The 22,870-nt window shown below is 30.3% G+C and overlaps 1 protein-coding gene and 1 long non-coding RNA gene across 2 annotated transcripts; both read left to right on the forward strand.

Annotated features, from left to right (window-relative positions):
- The first annotated feature begins 8,241 nt into the window (after nucleotides 1-8,241).
- Nucleotides 8,242-10,008, forward strand: LOC136984107 (uncharacterized). The gene is made up of 5 exons (XM_067281031.1): nucleotides 8,242-8,391; nucleotides 8,594-8,629; nucleotides 9,363-9,503; nucleotides 9,585-9,733; nucleotides 9,807-10,008. The coding sequence occupies exons 1-5, from the start codon at nucleotides 8,304-8,306 to the stop codon at nucleotides 9,933-9,935; spliced, it is 543 nt and encodes a 180-aa protein (XP_067137132.1). The 5' UTR covers nucleotides 8,242-8,303; the 3' UTR covers nucleotides 9,936-10,008.
- Nucleotides 10,009-11,166: 1,158 nt separating this feature from the next.
- LOC136984144 (uncharacterized) lies at nucleotides 11,167-22,560 on the forward strand. The gene is made up of 2 exons (XR_010882152.1): nucleotides 11,167-11,474; nucleotides 21,061-22,560. It is a non-coding gene; the product is annotated as an uncharacterized lncRNA (long non-coding RNA).
- Nucleotides 22,561-22,870: the final 310 nt, after the last annotated feature.

The raw sequence follows: 22,870 nt of genomic DNA on the forward strand, positions 1-22,870 counted from the left end.
ATAATACGTTACGCTAGTGTTGCCAACTGTACGCATTTTAAATCAAAATAATTTTGATTTTTTTTTTTTTTTTTTTTTTTTTGCAGAAACAATCGAAATATTCTCTGAGATATTTAAATAAAAAATATATTAAATATTTTAGCGTTTAAACTAGAAATAAAAAAGTAAAACTAATATAAAATTCTGCCGAAGAAATTTTTCATTATATCTCCATTTTCGATTAGTAGGCGCTGTCGTGGGTTCGGTCAGAGTCGGTAGATTAACTGGTCTTTCGACTACCTATCTTCGCTAGTAGCTAAAATCAACTAGAGACAAATGTTACCACCAGGGGCATTGCAATCACTACAAGAGCGCTAGATCGAATCGCAGTGAGGTCGAATATTTTTTTTTTAATTGAAAGTTATATAACCTTCGAGTTCGATTTCATAATTTTCTATGAATTTTATTATAAGAATGAAAAGGCTTTTATTTAAACCCAAAACCAGGTTTATGGATAAATAAATGACACTTAATAAAACATTAAACACCTTCCATCGCTGAGAAATGTTTATTTAATAAAGATTGATATTCAGTTAAATAAATGACAAGGAACAAAACTGAAATAATAGTACAATTATTAAATTGTGCTATTATGCCAATTTATTATACGTTAAAAATTTATTATACATACAAACAAATTATATTACACATAATTATAATTATAATAATAATTATTATTATTTGCGCTATTAAAATTTACTTTAAGTGAGAAATTTTTCTATGTTTTTTACTTTCAATTGATGAAATAAATGATTGATTAATCGTTCGCGTGAAAAAATGCAATCGACAGGTAACAAAAAAGTGCAAAAATCTGGAGGTCAAGTAGGACTTGTGACCAGCATTGTGGCATCCTATCATCAATGTAACAGAACACTGATTTAATATAATATCCATTATTGAAAAATAAACATTCATGTTTGGGTTTGTTAATTGTTCACATACTTTGCTTTCTGCCCAGTACATCAATTGGCAAAGCTTATAGCTTGGATATAACAAACCTCCTCGAGATTTGATGAATGTAAATGTCTTCTCTGGTGCAGCATCTTCAGGTTTTGCTGTTAATATATTTTTGCATTCATCACAACCAAGTGATGGCAGCAGATGACGAACAATGTAACCTCCTAAATAATGTAAAATAAACTTAAATGTTTCTGGTGCACAATAATCGTGATCTAATAATTCATTATCAGTAGGATCTCCACAGGGCAGGCTTGGATTACAAAGCAAATTTTGTAAATGTTCTTCCAATTGTTCTTGAACTTCCTTAAATGGTTTTTTATGACTCTGAAGAAGATTTTTTAAAGTAACAAGGGAAGATCCAGGATCAGTTTGAACTGATGCTCGTTTGGGAGGACGAACCAAACTGTACACAGTCATCAGTCTATACAGGTATAAGAACTGTACTGTTGTGGGATGAGAATTGCTTCCACTTCCTTGTCTTATCATTCCAAAGAAACGCTAATTGAAAAGAAAACATAAGTTAAGAGTTTAATACAAGATTATATAATCATTACACTAAGTCAGTTTTACCTCTAATGGGTCCTGATTAAAGTGAGCTGTCAAGATATAATATGAGTTTGGAAGCAATTGTTTAATGAGTGCTGAGATACTAGTTAGCGTCAAGCGTAGATTTTCTGCTGTCTGGTGGCTCAAAAATCCCTTTTGATCACTGCTTTCAATCTGTAATCTGAATGTTTCCCATCTATTTAACCATTCTAGAGATTCTTCAATAACCTATTTTAAAAAAGTTGTTTATTAAAACATTTATAGTTTTTCCTAGTGAATCATTACTATTACCTTGAGATCATTTGAATCATGTCTGATTCCATCCTGTGGCAATCTGCGATTTAAAGCATCAAAAAGAGCATTGATGCGACGTATGAAACTTATTGTAACATCTGCATTCTTTAGGCTAGCAACCTCACGCTGTTTATAAAACAGCATAGCATCAGCAAAAGTATTACTAAATATCTATAAAGAAATGAGATAAATAAAAGTATTCTTATCAAATCAGATTATATAAGTAAAAAAAAAAAAGTGTTACTTGAGCTGCCAGCAATACACTCATTCTCTGGAAGTTATTGGGATTAACATGTATTTCAGTTACTTTGGGACATGCCTTTAATCCCTTTGGTAATTTGGAATCTTCATCAACAACTGCTTTAAAATGCTGTAATTCAACCCTTCCTTCAGGAAACTAAAAGTAAAAATGAAGAATAATGCAATGGCTTATATTATAAATTAGGTGAAAACACTTTATTTTCTTAGTTTTACCTGAAAGTATCTACTTTTCAAAAGATTGTTTCGCATACATTTTAAAATATGTGGTACATCAATAATTGCCAGTACTTGTCTATCTGCAGCAGGATTTGTAAATGAGCATTGTACATTATTTGTGTCTGCACAAATTCCTAAAGCTTTTAAAGCTGCTTTGTTTGTGCTGGCACCATCACAAACTATTGCATTGACTATTATACCACACTGCTCTAAATGAATAATTGCTTGCAAAATAAGTTTTGCAACAGTAGAACCTGGGACAGAGCTTTTTGAACAGAATGTGCCAATACATTGTACCCAACTAGCAAAGTGAGGTCTGAACATAAACACTAGGCCATGATCACCTGCTGTAAATTCACTCTGTGGCAACACAGAATTATCACCACAATCAACAAGTCCAATCATTTCACCAGTAGCTTTTGAAAGTTCTATATGTTTTTGAAGTGTAATTTCATCAAAAATTAAAACTCCCTGGCATTCTGTTTGTGGAATAGTCTCCAATTTTGACTTTAAAATAACAAAAAGATCTTCATCAAATCCAAATTTGGCATTAATGCCTCTGATATATTGATGCAGTGTAGACTGACAAGGTAAAGGCAAGTAATCATTATTTCTCAAAAATTCATAGACAGATGGTGACCTAATTTTTAAAAGCAAACAGTCAAGTAACCAATTAATGTCATATCTCATACCCTTTTTGCTTTTTATATGGCATGCTTTCAGCATGTGCTCTATTACAAGTTTCTGTCTCGGTGGTAAGGAATCAAGTTTATCAGCTGACAACTGTTTTATTTTAAGTTCAGCATTTTCTTGATGAAGCTTGAGATTTTCTGTTTGAAGAGTTTTCAGTTTCTTCTTATAGATCATCTTTTGCTTTCTGCACCGATACAAATCCTCTTTGACTTTTAACAATTCAGACTGCAAAGCAGAGATTTTATTGACATATAACAGCTCAGGATGCTGTGTAGTTGCTGCTTCAGATGTGGAGGGTTCTTCTATTTCATTTTCTACAGTTGTTACTTGAGAGTGTGTATCATGCAAATCTAATGATTGATAAAAAAATATAAAAAAAATCAGACAATTAATCTTAAAGTATTTATAAGAAAAGTTAGGCCACAGAGAGATAGCCCTCAGTGAATCACAGTGGGTCTCACAAACCCAGCTCAATCTTTAGTTAGCATTTTTTAAATATAAAATGTTCCTTAAAAATACTGAAAAAATTTATATTTTTCCAACTTTTCGGCCCGATCAACATGAGATTAGAACGTTTTTTTATTTGATTTTACTTAGACTAGATGTCTTAAGCTTCCAATCGAAAAATTTATATTAAAACACAGGGTCCGAGAGACCCACTGCAACTCAGGCAAGGGCAAAAAGTTACATGGCTCACTAAGGATTAAGATTACATAAAAAACATATAAATATTTACCTTTGGTATTGACTTTTCGGTATCTCTTCGTAGATGGTTCTTCATTTCTTGTGAGACATCGCGTTGATCGTTTTTGAGGTACAGACTTACTAATGTACTTAGGACAATTAGGGAAGTTTGATGGATATGCATCTGACGTTAATGCCCAGCGATCTCGTGGAATTTCTACTTTCTCTCCATTTATAACATGGGAGTAGGTTTTTAAAATAAATCTACTCGCAAAATGTACGTCACAAACATAACATTTACTTGTTAGCTTCTTGTCGTCTCGTGGAATGCATCGCATCCACTTCTCAATCTTATCGCTAGGAACACGGAAGAAATGTCTCTTCTCGTTCGATGACTTATATCCTGCCTTGCATCCTGGCACAAAGCACGTTGGCATTTTTATGTAGCTAAAAAAAACAATTATTATAGGTCGAAATCACTGAGTTCTGTATATCCAAAGCAAGAACAAGGCTCTTCTGCCAACAGTGGCGCCAACTAGCGGCAAAAATTGGCTCTAGCTAAGTTTGAACTATGAGTCGAAAGACCAGTTAATCTACCGACTCTGGTTCGGTCAGATGCCACCGTTTGGTGAAGGACGGGGGCACAGGGACGGGGGTCCCGGTCTCTACATCTCTACACGTTGATATTATCATTAACTGAAAAAAAAATACACTATATATTTTATCAAAAAAAAAAATCTCTGAATTATGTTTATAATATAAACTTTTTAAACTTTTCGAAAATAAATATTGCTTCAGATTATATAAAACGATTTAATATTTTAATAAATAAAAATGACCCAGAGTTTTTCCATTATATTTTTAAATTGACTACATTGCTATCGATATTGCTCGATTGCATAAAAGTAAAATTCTACCAAATATTTTAACAACAACCTCAGAATTATGTTCTAAATGTGATAATTTTTTTTTGCTAATATTACTCTGAATTATTTAAATAAAAATATATTAAATTATTTTAATATTTGATCTATCCCAATGACACATAACTACTAGATCCGAATCGGATAAAAGTTAACATAGAAACTAGCGCCACACTATGAAACCAAAGAAAACCGCGCCGCCATGACAGTTTAATTAAGGCAAAAAGGTGAACAGAGTATCGTGGCGGCCCGGTTCGGGTTTTTTTTAAACTCTTTCCGCCCTGTGGGCACTAAGAGGGCCTCTTTTAGTAGCCCATTATGGGTTCGGCCAGGCCCACAATGGAGAAACCGGGTGGTGAGGGACGGGGCCAGACATATCCGAACGGACCACCCCTAAAAAATTCCTGGGAATTATTCGACCCGTTCGGATTCGATCCCGGGTCCCCCAAAGCAGTAGGCTGCCACCTTGACCACTCGGACATCCGGCCGTCGAGGTTCGGGGGGGGGTTATATTATGTCGTCGATCTATCCTTCAATTAGAAAGGATTAAAATAAACAAATTAGAAATCGTTAAAGAACATTTAATCTTTTTTCAAATAATATATTAAAGCGTAAATAAATCAGAGATAGAGGAAAGTAATTGGCAACACTGTGAATAATATTATATTGTCACTGTTGCCAGATCATCCCAAATCATAAACATCGCCATAGTCTTATCGACGTTTATTATAACAAATATTAAATTTAAAAATAAATAATATTAATATACATATTTATATAACTTTTATTAAAATACATTTACGTGTCTGAAAAGTTTCCATATTCAACATTTTATTATTTTTAAGTTTACGAATATAGTCTCAGTCCTCTCAACATAAGTTGGCAATAGGGATTGCAATCCAGCAGTGTTTTGAATCCAGCTGGATTTTTGCTGGATTGAAATCATTCCAGCTGGATCCAGCGCGGATCCAGCGTGGATGTATTTTTGGTGCAATAAAGTGTTATCTATCTATCTATCCTGCAATTTATGTTTTTTTAATGAAATAAAACATTTTAAAAAATACTTTAAAAGCTTTTATTATTTAGACTGGTCGCTATAAATCAGTAAAACTTCTTACACATTTAGGTAGTAAAATTAACTTTGGTTCGGTTTAACATTTGAGATAGAGATAATTAACTTTAAATGTTTAGTTAGATTATAATTATAATGTAATCTTTAAGTTAAATAATAGCAAAGGTAATTCTACTGATTAATTTATATTAATATATTATAATAATGTAAGGACGGATAATCAGTGGCTAAGTGGCTATCAGTCTTACCAGTTTTCATATATATAGGCTCTACATATTAGTCTGTAGTTATTTATAGGTATGTAAAACTATGTACTGGAAGTAGAATAAGTTAAATAAACTACACCTTTATCAATCCAGCAAAATTTAATAAAATAATAACGTTTTCAATCGTTTTTAACGATCTTCCTCGGTTACAAAAAAATAGAACATTAAATATAGAACATAAAATGTGTTCGGAATAAATATGAAAATTAACGGAAAACGCCCAAACGGACAAAATATAGATAAATAAACAAAATAAATAGCGGAAAAAATATATACAGGGTGTTTTTTTTTAACTGACGGTACTCAGAAACATCTGTAAAGCAATCTAGCAGCCGGACTGTCGCCAAATTTGGGAGAGTGACTAAGGACGACATGGAAAAGTAGATTCCGCGAAGAAAAAAGTAGTACCTAAATTCGCCCGGTAGAGGAGGATTTGGCGCTGTTGTAGCGAAAAAGCTACCAGCACTTCACTGAAGAAAGGGTCATCAGTCGCTTTTTTCCACTTGCATGGCCGCCTCGCTCCCCGGATCTAACCCCATGTTACTTTTTCCTGTGGGGTTACTTAAAGTCCAAGGTCTATCTTGGTAGTGTCCCAAACTTGATGACTTTGAAGGACAACATTTCTCGAACTGTGATGAACATTCCTGCGGACATGTTACGTTCGGCCATAGAGAACACGGTGTTCAGGATGCAATGAGTTGTCCAGCAGGACGGTGATCACATTGAAGAAGAGAGAAGGTTATTTGCTGATTAATTAAACTTTCGTTATTACACTGAAACCTCTGTCTGATTATTCATTCGTGTGTTTGTTAATTGCAGCTGGATTTTATGCAGATTCTTAGCTGTTTTGCTACAACAGCGCCAAATCCACCCCTACCGGAAAATTCGGGTACTACTTTTTTCTTCGCGGAATCTCTTTCCCATGTCGTCCTTAGTCACTCTCCCAGATTTGGCGACAGTTCGGCTGTTAGATTGCTCTACAGATGTCTCTGAGTACCGTCAGTTTAAAAAAAAACACCCTGTACGTAAGATCCAATGAAACCAGCATTGTCCGTTAATAACATTAATTAATGTAAAAGGATCTCCACATGGTAGACAATGAGTCCGCATCTCTATGGTTTATACAACCAGTTGTCATGTGCGCCTTGCAGATTTCCAATCTCTCAAGATGTTTGACCGTTTGCCTATTCGTCGTCGTTTTTATAATTGCCGCTTGATCCCATTGGACGTTAACATCCTTCTGTCTTGCGTATGATGCCAGCGCAGTGTTGTCAAGGTTCTTACTGATTGTATATTTGTGCTCTTGAGCCTTTGTTTTAAACTGCGCATCGTTGCACCCACATAAACAAGCTTGGAATTGAAACGTTGGTTGTGTAAAGGCACCGAATATATATTCGTTGTTGAATTCCGATCCTCTTTCTTTTTATCGTTTCTTAAAAGTTTGAAAACAGTGGAATTACGTTGGTATATAATACGAAAATTATCAGACTTGGCAGTACATCTATGTATCTTGTTTTAAAAAAATGAGATGTAATTAAGCACTATTATTTTTATATTTATTCCAAACACATTTTATGTTCTATAGTTAAAGTTGTATTTTTTTGTAACTGAGGAAGATCGTTAAAAGCGATTGAATACGTTATTATTTTATTAAATTTTGCTGGATTGATTAAGGTATAGTTTATTTATGAGTAATTTAATTATTAGTGTTAGTAAAGTAGTGAGTATGTAATTAGTAGCAGTCTAGTAGTTAGCAAAGCGGCAACGCGACGACGTAGACTTTTTCGCAATTATTTAGAAAGTTAATTGAGTATTTGCGGATCCGCAGCGCTAATTGAGTATTTGCGGATCCGCAGCGCTGGATCCAGCAGGCCGAAGAATGCGCTGGATCCAGCTGGATTGCTGGATGAGGGATCCAGCAATTGCAATCCCTAGTTGGCAAGCCACACTAATCCACTTTTAAACCATTCATAGAGGTTAAAAGAGTACCCATTGCTCCAGAATTCAATAAAAAGTTAACTATTTACAATTAATAAAGCAATCTCTTCCTAAAACAGGTTTAGGTCTGGTGTTACAGGTTAAGTTAGGTGTTGAGTTGCCTTATCCCATCTATCCAAATCCTTTCAAATTCAATTGCTGAAATTGTTCAGGGATTTCCAATTCAAATATTTTTGGATAAATTAGAATAAATATACTCTAAATCAAGTATTGTATTCCGACTAATACACTCTTAATGATAAAATGTACTGTTAAGTTTAACTTTATCTACCAAAGATAAGATTTATCAATATCGAAGTTCAAGTTTTCTATGTACAATAACTTTCTATAACTTAAATTTTTGGTCTTAAAATGAATCTTAAAACTTTCCTTTTATTAATAACTATTTCTATATATTTGATATTACCAATATATTGTAAAACTAAGGATGTTGGACAACGTAAGTACAGTTTGAAACTTCGTCATTCAATCGTGGAGTCGCGATCTACGGTTTTAATATTAGGGGGTGAACTATTGAAAAAGGTTGGGAAACGTCCGTTGTAAATGGCTATTTTTTTCCTTTAAAATAAAATAGCAGATGACAATTTTAATAGTAATTTTTTTTAATGTAAATAAGTGTGATTTTTTGTATATTTTTCTAGCTCTATTTTGTGATGGATGTTTAGCAGTTTTAAAAGGTGAGTTTTTATGTATAATTCCATTATCTTCCTGTTTCTTTCATAAATTAATTAAATAGGAATGTTTCCTTTACAATTTTAATCGATTTTCTTTAAAATTGTGAACAAATTTAACGAGAAAATTTTAAAATCCTAATGTATAATCAATTGTAAAGATAAGAATTTATCAATATTTGTGTTGTTAAAAATAAATTATTATTATTTTATTCGTGAAATAAATTAAAAAACGTTTTATTTACTTTACTCGAAGGAAGGATTGGCTGTTGTTTTGTGTTATAACTATATAAAATAACAAGTTAAATATGTTTAGATACACTAAGTTTAAACGTAAGGAAGTATCTGATATTCTTAACATAAAAACATAAGTTAAAATTGTTTAAATTGTAAGACTTTAAAGATTTTTGGCAAGAAAATCCTCAAAAAATATACTTGAATTTTATATTCTTTAAATATAAACATAACAATTGTAAAATTACAAGACGTAGAAGCTTCGTCTTTCTTTTCTTTTCAAATTTAATATAGACTTTTAATTAGCTAAAGTGTATAATTTTATGTAAATTTAGTAAATTATATTTTCTGTGGACAACCTTTGTTAGGATATTGATGTAATCAGGATAATTAAACTAATAATTTTATTTAAAATTAACCTATACGATAACATGGTGATTAATGTTACGTTATCTCAAGATCTAATTATAGAATAAATCATTTTTTTAATCCTTTTTAATTCCAGAATTACATAAGAAATTAAAAAATTCAATGGGAAGGAAAAAAATGATAAAGTCATCTCTGGAAAATCTTTGTGCTGTAGATAATTTTGTCGTCTATAGATTTAGCCCACCCAAAATGATCAAAGCGTGCAACTATGTTCTAGGTAAACACTTTTTTTTATAATTAGAATATAGTTTTTTAATTTGTAAAAATGTATACATTCTTTAATTATAAATTTATAAAGAAAATTATCGAGAAGAGCTAGAGGAGAGTCTTATATCTTATTATAAAAAGTATAAAACAGAAAAGAATCTATTATTACAAGAAGAATTTTGCGATAGGAAGATTAAGGCGTGCGAAGGTATAGAAAAACCACCAGAAGAAGGTTTGGGAGTGAGTAGCTTTGTTTTAAAAGACGATTTAATTTACTTAAAAAGATTTTCTTTAACTTAATTTCCTCTTATAGATTCGTCCCGAAGGATTAAGTGTTGAAGAAGCAAATGAGAAACTTAAAGATATGTCTCAGATTGAGATGGAAAATAGCCTAGAAAAACCGATAGAAACTACAACTCCTTTATCGAGAGAAGAACTGTGATTGATTTTACAATTTTTTATTATGTTTATTACAAATATTTTTCTTATAATTTATCGCTTTTTCTCTCGTTCTTTCCATTAAAAAAAAATAAATTATGAAAATAATTATTGAATAAATTCATCATTTAAAATTAGAGAAATGTAAGTAATAATTTATGAATTTTCATCATTTATTCAACTTAAAAAGCTTCGGTGTTGTTAATTATTTAAAATAAATTATTAAAATCTACGTATAAAGACATTTACTTTAATATTTAACCGCTTTTCTGATTTATTATACGAATAAACCAAAAATCATTATTAGCGCCTGTATACTAACTAGACTGTAGGGTTGATTTGTTCGACAGAAAAGAAAGATTTACAGGGGTAGACGTCTTTATACCCGCGTATCGTTTTCTATAAAATAATTAATTAAAATATTACTAATTTTATGATTAAAATACGTAAACAAAATGCTGTAATTACCTATCTTACAACATAAATTAGTTTAAATTTCGTGTTTAATGCATTTTTTTTTTTTTTTTCCTCATAACTTATAAGTGAATAGTTTAAAATATTTGGTATTTTCTTTCATAAATATATATTTAAAAAATTCAAATTAATAAGTAAAATTTACAAATTAAAACAAACTTTATAGCATCTGGTAGAATGTTATTCAGTTATGGATAAATTTTACATGAAAATAAGTACAAAATGCATTTTAAAATGTCTTGTTTGAACAAACTTCCAGATTAAAATGTTAAGTTTATGTTCGAAATTTTGTCTTGTTTATTTATTTTTAAATATTATTTACATATTAAACAAAATTAACTTTAACTTTAAAAAATAATAAGTTATTAGGAACATTTTAAAGAAAATTTAAAGAATTTTTTGGTTTAAATAAGGCATTTTTAATTTATAAAAAGTGCAATTTAGGATAAACATAATTGTTGTAGAATTCTTAAATTATTTATAAAAATATATTAATTAAATAATAATAATTTTAAACTAAAAAAAATTGCTGATAAAAAAATGATTTTTATTAATTAAAAGAGCATTAAAGTAATATTAAAAAGTTGGAATTTTTTTTATTTAAATAATCAGCTTTAATTACCTAAAAAAAATTATTATACCTTAATTTAATTATTTACTTATTCATATATTCTACACCATTAATTTATACATTTTTATAAATAAAATATATTGGAAGTTTTATATTATATCAACGATAGTAGAAGGGGATGGAGGATCAACAGTGTCTAGCAATCACTGGTTTTGCTGTATTAAGCAGTGATGTAGGCAAAACCCAAGATTGTGATTACATTAAGCACTAGTCGAGTGTGGATATCGATCCTCTTGTCATGACACCAGTGCACTCTAGCGGTGGGCGTTGGTATAAAAAGGAACACACCACACAAGGCCGCTTTCCTGTCGCAGCAGGTTGAATATTTTTGCTCAGTGTTATATCGAAAATGGACAAAGATACACTCAAGAAACAGATCGAAAATATGAAATATCAAGCTCAGATGGAAAGGTGGCCCCTTTCTAAATCTATACAAGCGTAAGTTATATTTATATACACGTAAATATATATCTAATATAACATCAATGGTAGAGATTGTCACATACTTAGACGGCCATGATTGGGTTCCTATCTGCTTTACCGAAAGAGGGGAATTTTTCGGGTGTTTTTTTACAATTAATTCTGTTAAAAATATTTAAAAATTCATCGGTTTAAAACTGTAATTTTCATTCTTTTATATATTTAATAACTTAATTTTCTTTTTCGTTTATTCGTTTTTCATTTCTAAATTTTTCATTGATTAACATATAATTGTTTTTTTTTTTATTTTTATTTTTTTAAAAAGAAATTTTAGAAATGTTTCTAGAATGAACTCTATAAAATTAACCAACATTTTATTATATTTTTAAAAAATTATAGAATAAAATCTATTTTAAATATAAAGATTTTAGGGATATTTTTAGAGGCAACCATACAATAAAAAAATTCCTTAATTTTAGATAAAAATCCCCAACACTCCATAAAATCTCCATAAGAATCTATTTTCTTAAACATTTTAATTATAATTTAATCAATTTTAATTCTGTTTAAATTTTGCCAATTATTTTTAGAACTAATTTTTTATTTATTAATTTAAAAAGAAAAAAAAATACATTTAAAATTCTTATCCCTATTCGTGTATTAAATATTTAGCAATTGTTTACAAATTTATTATATAATATAATATAATTTTACACATAATAATGCAAAGATTAAGGGCATGTTAGCTATAATTTTATTAACTTCATCTCATTGGAGAAGCATCCCACGTGAAAAATAAACTAATTAAAATTTTACTTTTATATATATATATATATATATATAAACATTATCTCTAAGCTATAAATTCCTTCGACGTTTCATCAAAGAAACGTTGAAAATTACTTAAATAAATGGTTATCTCCTGGTGAATTTTGATTGAATTTAAAGGATATTAAACCCTCTCCTATCTTAAAATGTAAGGTATTTTAATAAGTGGGTTTTTTTTTTTTTTTTTTTTGAATGATTCAAAGTGAATTGAAGTACTACTGAATTGTTTGTTTATATATACAACAAAGAATAATAAAATTCAAAGAATTTTTTAGATAGCGATCGAGATATGATATAAATAATGAAATCTTTAAGTCCAAATTCCAACATATTCCAATATATTTAATTATATTCTCCTATAAAATGAGAGCGGAAATTAAATTAAATTATTAATTTACTGATTAAAAATTGTGTTTTAAAACAATTATATACTTTAAATTTACCTTTAAACACATTTAATTAATTAATATATATATAAAAAAAATCTTTCTAGAAGTTTGCATGATTCGTTTTCATTAGTTATAATTACTTTTTTTAAAAAAAAATTATCGTAGTTCGTTCGTGTGTTTGTATGTAAGATTTCTGAAAAACTAAAAAAGATATATAACAAAAAATTTAAGAATTTATACCTTAATAGTGTTTTATTATAGAATTTTAATTTTAATTGCAGTTCACTCTTTTAATAACCTCTTAGTAGCCTTAAATGCTAAACTGTAAATTACTCAGAAACTAAGCGAGATAGAGAATTGATTGTTAGTATTCTTTTTGTATGTCTGTCCATCTTTATAATTGCTTGTTTGTATGTCTGGCCGTAAAATATTTCGGAAATTAAAATGACTAGAATGATAGGAAAGTAAGTTTCGATGTAAGATAGTTATCTATATAATATCAAATTTCACTTGTATAAAGATAAGATGTACTGTCAACTAACTATAAATCCTATGTACATTTTAATTAATTCATTAATGATTTATAAATTATTTTATCGGTTTTTTAAAACAATTTTTTTTAATTATTAAATTAAAACAATTGAATTTTTAAATGAGCAATTTTAATAAGAAAGAAATTTAAATTACATTTAAATTGTTTTGTTAAAAATAACCATAATTTTGAGGTAATTTGTTTCGAAAAAGTGATTCATTCTTACAAATTTCTTTTATTTGTTTCATTGTTTTAACCGATTTTAATTGCCTAATTATTCACATAAAAACTTTGCAAATAAATTTTTTGTATAAATAATAATGTAATTATTGCTATTTTATGAAAAATTTTAGCATTAAACCTTCTTTTTTCTATGAATTTTATATTGATTTCTTATTAAGATGTAATATTAAAAATTATTAATTAAATTATTTTTCTTCAAAATATACTTAAATACTTAATATTTTTTCATTAAAAATGTAACAGAAAGTTATTTTGTCTATTAAATTTATTTCAAAGAAAAATGTTAAACATTTTTATACGAGAAATTTTGAAATTTGGATATATTTGTCCTCATTTCATAAAATCCTTTAAAGTAATTTTTTATAAATTTTGCGGACAGACAGACGAACTGACGCGCTCGGAGAATACAAAGAATCGATGCTAAATTCTTTATACGTTTTAAGAAAATTAAAGCTTTGCATTTGTAAGAATATTGTGAGTATCACAAAGAAAAAATTCGATTTAACGGATAAGTAAAAGAGGAAACCGAATTCCTCATAATCCCTGAAAATTCTAACACGTAATTCTAATTATTTTAAGAGAATTTTTAAGAAGAAACCGATAAAAATCTTTACAAAATTCTAGAAAAATAAAATTAATTAATTAATAAACACGTAAGCCGAAAGAAAAGCATTTCAACGATTTACCAGACCGAACTGTAATCAATGTGTATGAATTTCAGATGGAAATGAACGAATTAATCAATTTTCGATCCATCAGATAAATTCATTAGCATCCGAGATTAACCAGTAAAATCTCATTAACCGTGACGAATCTCTTAATAAATCGAAAATTATGAAACAAAATTAATCAGAAAATTTGCTACAAATCGAATTTTACAGATCGGAATCATCTTAGCAATTTCGGAAGCCATAATTATATGATTTGTGTAAGGTTTCCTTTAAGAGAAAGAAAAATTCGTGCCCATTTTTGGCTTCCAAACTTAATTCAATCGATATCTGTTCTGTTTATAGGTTTCCTGTTTTGTTTGGATCCCTGAAAATTTTTACCAGCCCCTCGACTCAGAACCTATGATATTAAATCCTTTGATTTCTCTAGAACATGTCATGTATTCCATACATTTTTCTCTACAATATATATATTCTAGGATCTACATTCTAATATTCTTCAGAATTCTGCATACATTCTAGAATTATATATGTAATTCTAGAATTACATATATAATGGCCGCCGTTTTAGAGATTGCAAATCTCTAAAACGGCGGCCATTTTCTTTCTTTTTTGTTTTTTTTTTTTTTTTTACTGTGTTTCCTACAGCATTGTCTAATATGCATTCTAGAACATATTTTTCTATATTTTTGTGGAATGTGTATAATTAATTTTCAAGAATTTATTATATTCTGTAAGATTTCTAGAACAGATTTGTATCCTGGTATATATGATTTTTAATACGATTCTACAACCTGCTTTCTATATAATACATTTTTCTAGAACGTGAATATTTATGCGTTTTCAGAATTTATATTCTTTAAACATTATAGATAATATTTTACAATGTATATTCTATAGAAATTTTATGGGTTTCTAGAAGATTTTTTCCCCTCTTTTAGAATTTGTTTTTTTTTTTTCTTCAAGAATTTTCTATAACATTTTAGAATACGTTTTTTATCGTGTAATGTAGCCTGGCAACTAGGAAAAACTCTTAAAATTTGTCTTCTAGAACAGATTTTCTAATACGCTTTCGAGAATATTTATTTTCGTATAAAAAGTAGTTAATTAAAATCTTTTTTTATTATATTTGGAAAAAATCTAGCTGTCAATTAAGGCAATCAATACATTGCCATTATTGGTTTTCTACCTTCCATTCCACCTTTCAACATACATTATACAGAATCTTAAGTATCTTATTTATATTACAAATTGCTAGCGAGGAAATGTCGCGATATTTGGCAGGAAAATAACATTTTCCGCTTACTAACTAAAGGCGTGAAAAGCATGATTGACACATTTTGCCTCTAGAGAATCCTTTCCCACGGGTCTTGAACCGAAAGGAAGGAGTATGCTCGCTTTCCTTAGCAACTGCAACGTGAATTACTATCTACCACTGTTATTGGAATGATCCATTTTCAAACGTTAATGGAATTTTTATCATAGTTTTCATCATTAAGAACAGAAAATAGCAACTATACACTTCCGTTCAAGATATAGAAGTTAGAAAAATGTGATATTAACTACTATAATTTTTCAACAACACGCTTCCAACAATAAAAATCTACTTTCTAATGGATTTTAATTCGAATAGACTAGAATATTCTATGTTTTCTATAATACGAGACCGTTCAATTATTACGTCAGGACTTTGGGGGGAGGGAGAATTCGTTTGTATGTGACGATTGCTGACGGCGGGAGAGGAAGGGAGAGCCTTTGATGACGTAAGATTGCATCCGTGGTTTACTGTTTCTCCCCGGTCATCACACAATAATCTCTGTGTATTCGCCAATGGTTTTAACTTCTGGTCCGGTGGCATAATTAGGGAGAAGGATTACCTCGTTTTCTGATAACAGGTGACGATGCGAGGAGAGAGACCGAAAAAAGGGCAAATTTTCACCGATGTATTTTACGTATACATGATTTTCTAGAAGATAACGTGTACTATAATATAATTTCTAGTTATTAAATAACGTCGAAGCACACCACCCTGTTGTTAATTTTGATAGAGTGGAGCCTTAATCGTTCATTTTTCTAGCTCTAGAAAGATCGATTATAGTCGAGGGTGGAGTTTAGTAGCTACTCTAAAAGAACCTAGAAACAAAATTTGTATTGCACTCATCATCCTTATATAATTTGATCAAGTAAATCGGATGCATTCACACCTAATGTTCACCTTTTTCTCAATTTAATTAATGGCCCGTCATTTGTATCGATTGCATTGTAACCATTTCGCCATACTCTTTTAGTTATAGCACGGCAATTATTCTTCTACGTCAGGAACACCCTCTTTTCTATCGATTCTTAATGTCTACTTTCAAATCTAATCAACTGAGTTGTGAATTTTTTATTCACATTTTTCGTTGAAAATTCCTTTTTTTTTTTTTTAAAGAATTTACATTCAATTCCCTAAAGACGAAGAGAGCAACTAACGATAATGTTGATAGTATTCATGATAATGGCGTGCATTATACCGTAATGATGCTATTTTAAGTAATCGAGTGCTCTTGCAAATGCGCAATTTTTACTAAATAATAGTTTATTAAATTTATTATTATTTATTAAATATTTCGCTATGTACGCTATAAAACAACATAAAGCTCTTTAAATATAAAAGATTTTGAACATTTTGCGCTAATTTTGTCCACAAAAAATAGAGACTATAACAAAAATTGGTTAATGTTACCTTAGGTGCCAAGATGGCGGCTCGTCTCCGATTCCAGCAAGGAAACAGTGAAACGCACGTTCTAACCTAACCTAACCTAACCTATTCTAATAACTCGGTTGCTAGTAATTATAGTAATTAATTAGAATAGGTTAGGTTAGGTTAGAACGTGCGTCCCACTGTTTCCTCGCTGGAATTAGAGACGAGCCGCCATCTTGGCACCTAAGGTAACATTAACCCAAAAAGGAAAGAAGATATTCGTGTGTTTATTTTGGTTAAAATATTATAAAATACATATTTGATGCTATTTTCAACATTATTACATTTAATAAAACAGGAATATCTGAAAATAACGATTATTTTATTCTATCGCTCCCGATCGCATCGTCTCTGCGACGCCTGAAATGGATTTGTATTTTCGAATATATCTCACGAATGACTGCAAATAACAACAGTAAACAGATTATAGTTTACTTTAATACGAATATTTTTGCACACCTAACGGTAAATAGCATGCATTAAACAGTTTATAATGTGCGTAGAAAAAAGCATTACCTCACGAACATTCTACTGTTGTTCTTGTTTTGCAGTGGTCGAGATTATCCTTAGTACGCTTTACTCTCTAACTATCGTGTATCTGATCTTAAGTGAGAGGTTTTTGGACTCTTGTAAGCACTAAGAGGACCTTTTGACGGGCTCGTCGTGGTTTCGGCCAGGAAGAACGATGTCTACTCTCGAAAAATTTCGGTGTTTCGACCTACCGGATTTGACCCGGGTCCCGCAAAGCGGGAGACTGAAGCCTTACCCTTAAATAAGACTATACTTTAAACAGGAAACATTTCCATGTAAATATTTTGCATAGAATTAACACTAAATAGCGTTTAGTAAGCAAATAACGTTCATAAAAAGACGTTGCATTAATGGTAAATCAATAGTTTCAGGAATGCTATTGAATTTCTTATTAATTCAGAATTAATTTCTTGTTAGTTTTTCTTTATTCGATGTGCATTTAAAAAAAATTGCTTTGGATTAAAAACATTAATGGAAAATTACAATTTTACGCTTGAAAATTCTTTAACAATCAACTCATTTATATTAGCCGGGCGGATAAAGATTCAATTTACTTGATAGCGCTTTCATGCATATTTATGCGAGTACGTCGCCCGTGACGAAAATTAATTAGTATAAAAAGGTTGGGGTAAGATGGATCGAGCCTATCCAACTAAATAAAGTATTTTAGTTTTCATTAAATCATAAATTTAATGCACGGTAGACATATTTGCACAATAAACAACAGTTTCGTGACCGAGTTCGATGTAGTTGAAAAGAAAGGTCTACCTCCTTTCTAACGTTTACAAATTTAAATTGGAAATTTTCTGATGCTATTACAGTAACAATAAAAATGTTTAAATTTGTCGCCATATTTTAATTTCATTCCACGTCGATGATTCGTTCAGAGATCAAAATGGCGAACCCATTCGGCTCAAAAAAAGGGGAGGGGGAAACAAATCTAATTCGCTTTGCAATACGAGAACAGATGTTTATAGTATTTAAATTATAAAATAATTTTCTAATTCTTTTACTGTAATAGCATTTTAAATTTTACTCCCCTATTTCATTTTAATTCGATGTCTATGTTTACTCGATGACAACTGTAAATTGGATTCAAAAAATAGTTTTGTAATTTTATTTCGTCCATTTTCAATGATAAAAAATTTAAAAAATCATTTAAATATTTATTCTGTTGGTATTTAAAATGATATTACAACAATAAAAATGTAAAAAACATAGTGTTTGCTATGTATCAATAGGTAAAACATAGGTAAAACGTTGAACAAATTGCAAAGAATAATGTGTGGAGCCACACCCAGAAGCTTCACCAGAAGTGAAACTATTGGGAAATTTGTAAGGTTGTTTCGTCACTCTATATCAGCGAATTCCGTGGCTAGTAGATGCCAAAAATAATCATAATAATATATTTTTCGGAATAAAGAGAAATACAGAAGTATAAAGAAGGCGCACGAGATACCCATCCTTCTTTATTGGCACTTCGTATGAACTATCGATATCAGTCGGAAAAATCGGCCTCTAGGCCTCCAAATGATAAATATCTAAATATGGGCCTGCCTGTCACAAGATTATATGGCTAAGCCTCACATTTAAGGGTCTTTAAAAAGCTAACCACAGCTCTCTTGAACTCTCCCTAGAAGCCGGATGGCCTAGTAGTTAAGGTTGGACCCTGTTACTCTGGGACCGGAATCCAATCCCAACGGATCGAAAACACTCAGGAATTTTACAAGAATAATCTGTCCGGATATGTCGGACCCCACCCCTCACCACCCGGTCTTATTGTGGGCCCGGCCGAATCCATAATGGGCTCGTTTAAAAAACGATATTAGTGCCTACAGGGCGGAGAGTTAAAGAAAACTGTCCCTAGATAGAACCATTTTCTCTATTTTCTTAAAGTTATAACATACATTTTTAGCATTTTAAAACTTTAACATGATGATATTTTGGGATGTTATTACGGTAATAAAATATTTAAAAGTTTTCGTTACATTTAGTTCAATTGTGCTTTGGTACGTTCACTAAAAATAGCGCCCACATTTGATTCAAACTACAGCTTTAAGGGCAAATCTAATTTACTTTGCATGCTTTTTACACTTAAAAAACAAGTTTTTGAAATATTTAAAGTATTAAATAATGATATTTTGAGATAATATTATAGTAATAAATTAATTTTAATGAATAGCTGATTGTAGTTTAAAAAAACAAAAAAATGGCGGCCTTATACAGTCCGTAATATAACGGTTGTAAGCGAGAGCCTAACAATGTTTTATCATATTTAATTTGTTAAGTGATCATATTTTAACTGTTCGAACAATAAAAAATTTAAAATCAATTATTCAATTCTATGAATAATCGATACATTCGCCAAAGATTAAAAATGGCGACCCTATTCGATTCGTAATAGAAAAGTATTGTAAACAGAACAATATTTTTTCCCAGAATATTCTAAATTAAATTATTTCTAATGATTATATTTAACACGAGATGGCAGTATACTCGCCTATTTCTATCCCAAACTACTTAGTGTTTTAATAATTAATTAGCCATATTATAGCCCAATAAGATCGTTTGAGTATTTTGTAAATTATTTTTTATAACTAAAAATAAGTATTTAAAAAAAGAATTTAAATCTAGAGTTTTAATATAAATTTAAAGAATTTCCGTCATATTTTGAATTCAGTGCATTGTTGCAAAAGGTCAAAAATGGCGACCCCGTTCGACTGACAACAGGGGAGAAGAAAAGACAAGTTTATGGCCTGATTTAATCCACTTTTCGAAAATCTGTTGTAGATAAAAAATAAAAAAATAATAACTTTTAAAAATATTTAAAATAAAAATGCTATTACAGTAATAAAAAATGTAAAAGGTTTTCCTCTATAGAGCAAACTTGTCTCTTTTATTTTTTATTAGTGAATTTTTCAAAAAATAGCAAAGCATTTACTGGTGCAAATGGCAGTAACGCATTATAAGAATAAATCGATAATAGTTTACTCAATTAGGTTAGGCTGTAGTGTCAAAAAGAGCGTTGTTTATCAATGCATTTGGGTGTTAAATGGCTGAAAAAAAAGAAGAAGAACTAAACATGGCAGCAGCAAACAATCAATATCGGTACCAACAAGAGAAAGAATATAATGGCACACAACAGCAACAATGGAGAAATCGTGTAGAGTCTTTACCTTATCTCTCCTTTAAGAGAAGCATTTTTGATATTTTTCCTTTATAAAAAACTAACTTTAAATGAAATTAACTTTATTTTGAAGTTAGAACAGTTGTTATTTAACACGGCCTTTAGTCAATAAATCTTAATTGAAGTAAGTTTTAGCGATCGATTCGATCAAACGTTAACGATTTCCTGTTTTGTCAACCGTGGAAACAACTAAAAATTCTGTATTTTAGGCCATTAAACTTAATATTTTTCTAAAAATTGCTTAAAATCTTATATTTTTTATTGTTAAACTTGATTTTCTTGAAGAAGAAGAAAGTGTTTTCTTCTTCAAGTCCTTAAGCGTGTCCTCCGTGTCTTCTTCGAGAGCACTTTTTACCATTAACGAAATTAAAAGAAAATTGAAGCATTCGTTGAACATTCGCAATTCAAATCGATTTATATTTGCTTATTTAAGTAAATTTTTAGAAATTTTAAAGACCAAACTAATGATATTCTCCTTTACAGCTTGAGGGAATATATTGAAGAAAATGAAAAAACCGATCCTCTGATCCACGCTCCCGATAAGAAGAATAACCCTTGGGCAGAGAAAGGGAAGTGTATCATCATGTAAGGAAGTGCAGAATCAATATCGAGCCACCCCTAATTGACAACTAGGGATACAAACAGCGGGCTCTAACTCTTCCATTCGCATCTATTCCCCCTTAAGAACAAGTGATTCCATGGGACCAATGGTGAACCAACATGGATATCATCTTAGCATCAAAGGACGGAGATGTGGTATGGACTTTAACAATATCTTGTATAAAGTGACGTAGAAAGTTGGTCTTATTTCTGCATGATACACAAAAAAAAACAGATATATATATATATACATACATACATACATATATAAATATATATACACATACATATTACGCGGTTATTTTATGTCGAGTGCTGTTCGCAATATGGCGTCGTTTGCAGCTAACATTTTCGTCTCACTTTGGTCTTTATTCAGAAAATAAACAAAGAAAGGCCCCCGTTCTATGTTTGGATTTTAAAAAAAATGGGGGTGTACAAATGGCCGACTGCCCAGGTCTTTCAAAAAAAAAGAAAAAAAATTATTATATTAAGAGGTAAACAGGCATGTAACTCGTTCGTTTCCTGATGTAATCAACTTATATATATATATATTATCGTGTCTCGTCTACGTGTTTACAAATGCTAAATATGTCGCTTTATGTAACGTCCCGTCTTGTAATGCTCCACCATTCTCCTTTCTTTTGTTCATAAATGTGTCTTTGATAATGTTATTTCTACGTATTTATCTAGTCAATACATCGAACTCTTTGAAATACCTGAAAAAATATGGTCTTTGTTGCCTCTAATCAGAAGAATAGAACATGTTCGTGTGGACGACATTCCATACTTACAACTGTTTAACAACAGCAAATTGTTCACACTTTCCAAACGTCATCTTAGTGTTGTCAGTTTGATGTCATTAATTCTTACATTTCTCGATTCTAGTAAATAAATTTCGACAATCAATGTGTTCTGTTTTTGTTTATAACCTCTTACGATTTTAATTTTACCCATTACACCCTCATTTAACAAGTCGGAGGGAGCAATTTATGCGAGTTTAGGGCCTCGTGTAAGGGGACTCTACTTACGTTTAGGACCACAACGGGTCTAAACCAGCCGTGGTACAAGTCCAATCAATACACAACACAATTATTTATACATTAACGCGAATTATTAAACATGGCGTAATGTTTCTATAGGTACACAATGGATACAAAACTAATCGAAAATACCAATTACGCAAATTTGCTTCAATATCAAAGAAGGAAAGGAATGGTCGTGTGTTTAATACGTCAACTCTTCCATTAAATTGCTCCAAGGCGGCCATTTTTTTAAATGTCTTATTTGTCATGAATGTGGCTCGGCTCTCCCTGCACACAGCCTGTGCTTGATATTTTTATTTGTAACTTATTACGTAAGATAATAAATAATTTAACAAGTTTTCTTTTCGTATACATTCTTTTTTTTACTTTCTATCAAAGTATTTTATTGGTTGTTTAAAGAATTGGAAATGCTTTTCGTGTGTGACTAGCTAAACGGTGACAAGGTATCCTACTCGAAAACTAAAAGTAGGATGGTGTTATTCTCGTCTTATGTTCTCTAAACACATAAAGTTCAATAGAAAACTGTCTTAAAATTACTATTTTATTGTCCTGCCACCTGTGAAAAATGTAATTGTGTACTGTACTTTGCATTCAAGTATTTTATAGATCCAGCATCCTGCAGATTCAAAATTCCAGTGGATCCCATAGAT

The sequence above is a fragment of the Centruroides vittatus genome, unplaced genomic scaffold (genome assembly GCF_030686945.1).
Source record: "Centruroides vittatus isolate TY-2023 unplaced genomic scaffold, ASM3068694v2 contig_904, whole genome shotgun sequence".
In the NCBI taxonomy this organism is placed as follows: Eukaryota; Metazoa; Arthropoda; class Arachnida; order Scorpiones; family Buthidae; genus Centruroides; species Centruroides vittatus.

Coding starts and splice junctions, on each gene's coding strand:
- LOC136984107 (XM_067281031.1), top strand. CDS start 8,304: ATGAATCTTAAAACTTTCCTTTTATTAATAACTATTTCTATATATTTG. Junction 8,392..8,593: donor AACTAAGGATGTTGGACAAC/GTAAGTACAGTT, acceptor ATATTTTTCTAG/CTCTATTTTGTGATGGATGT. Junction 9,734..9,806: donor CACCAGAAGAAGGTTTGGGA/GTGAGTAGCTTT, acceptor TTCCTCTTATAG/ATTCGTCCCGAAGGATTAAG.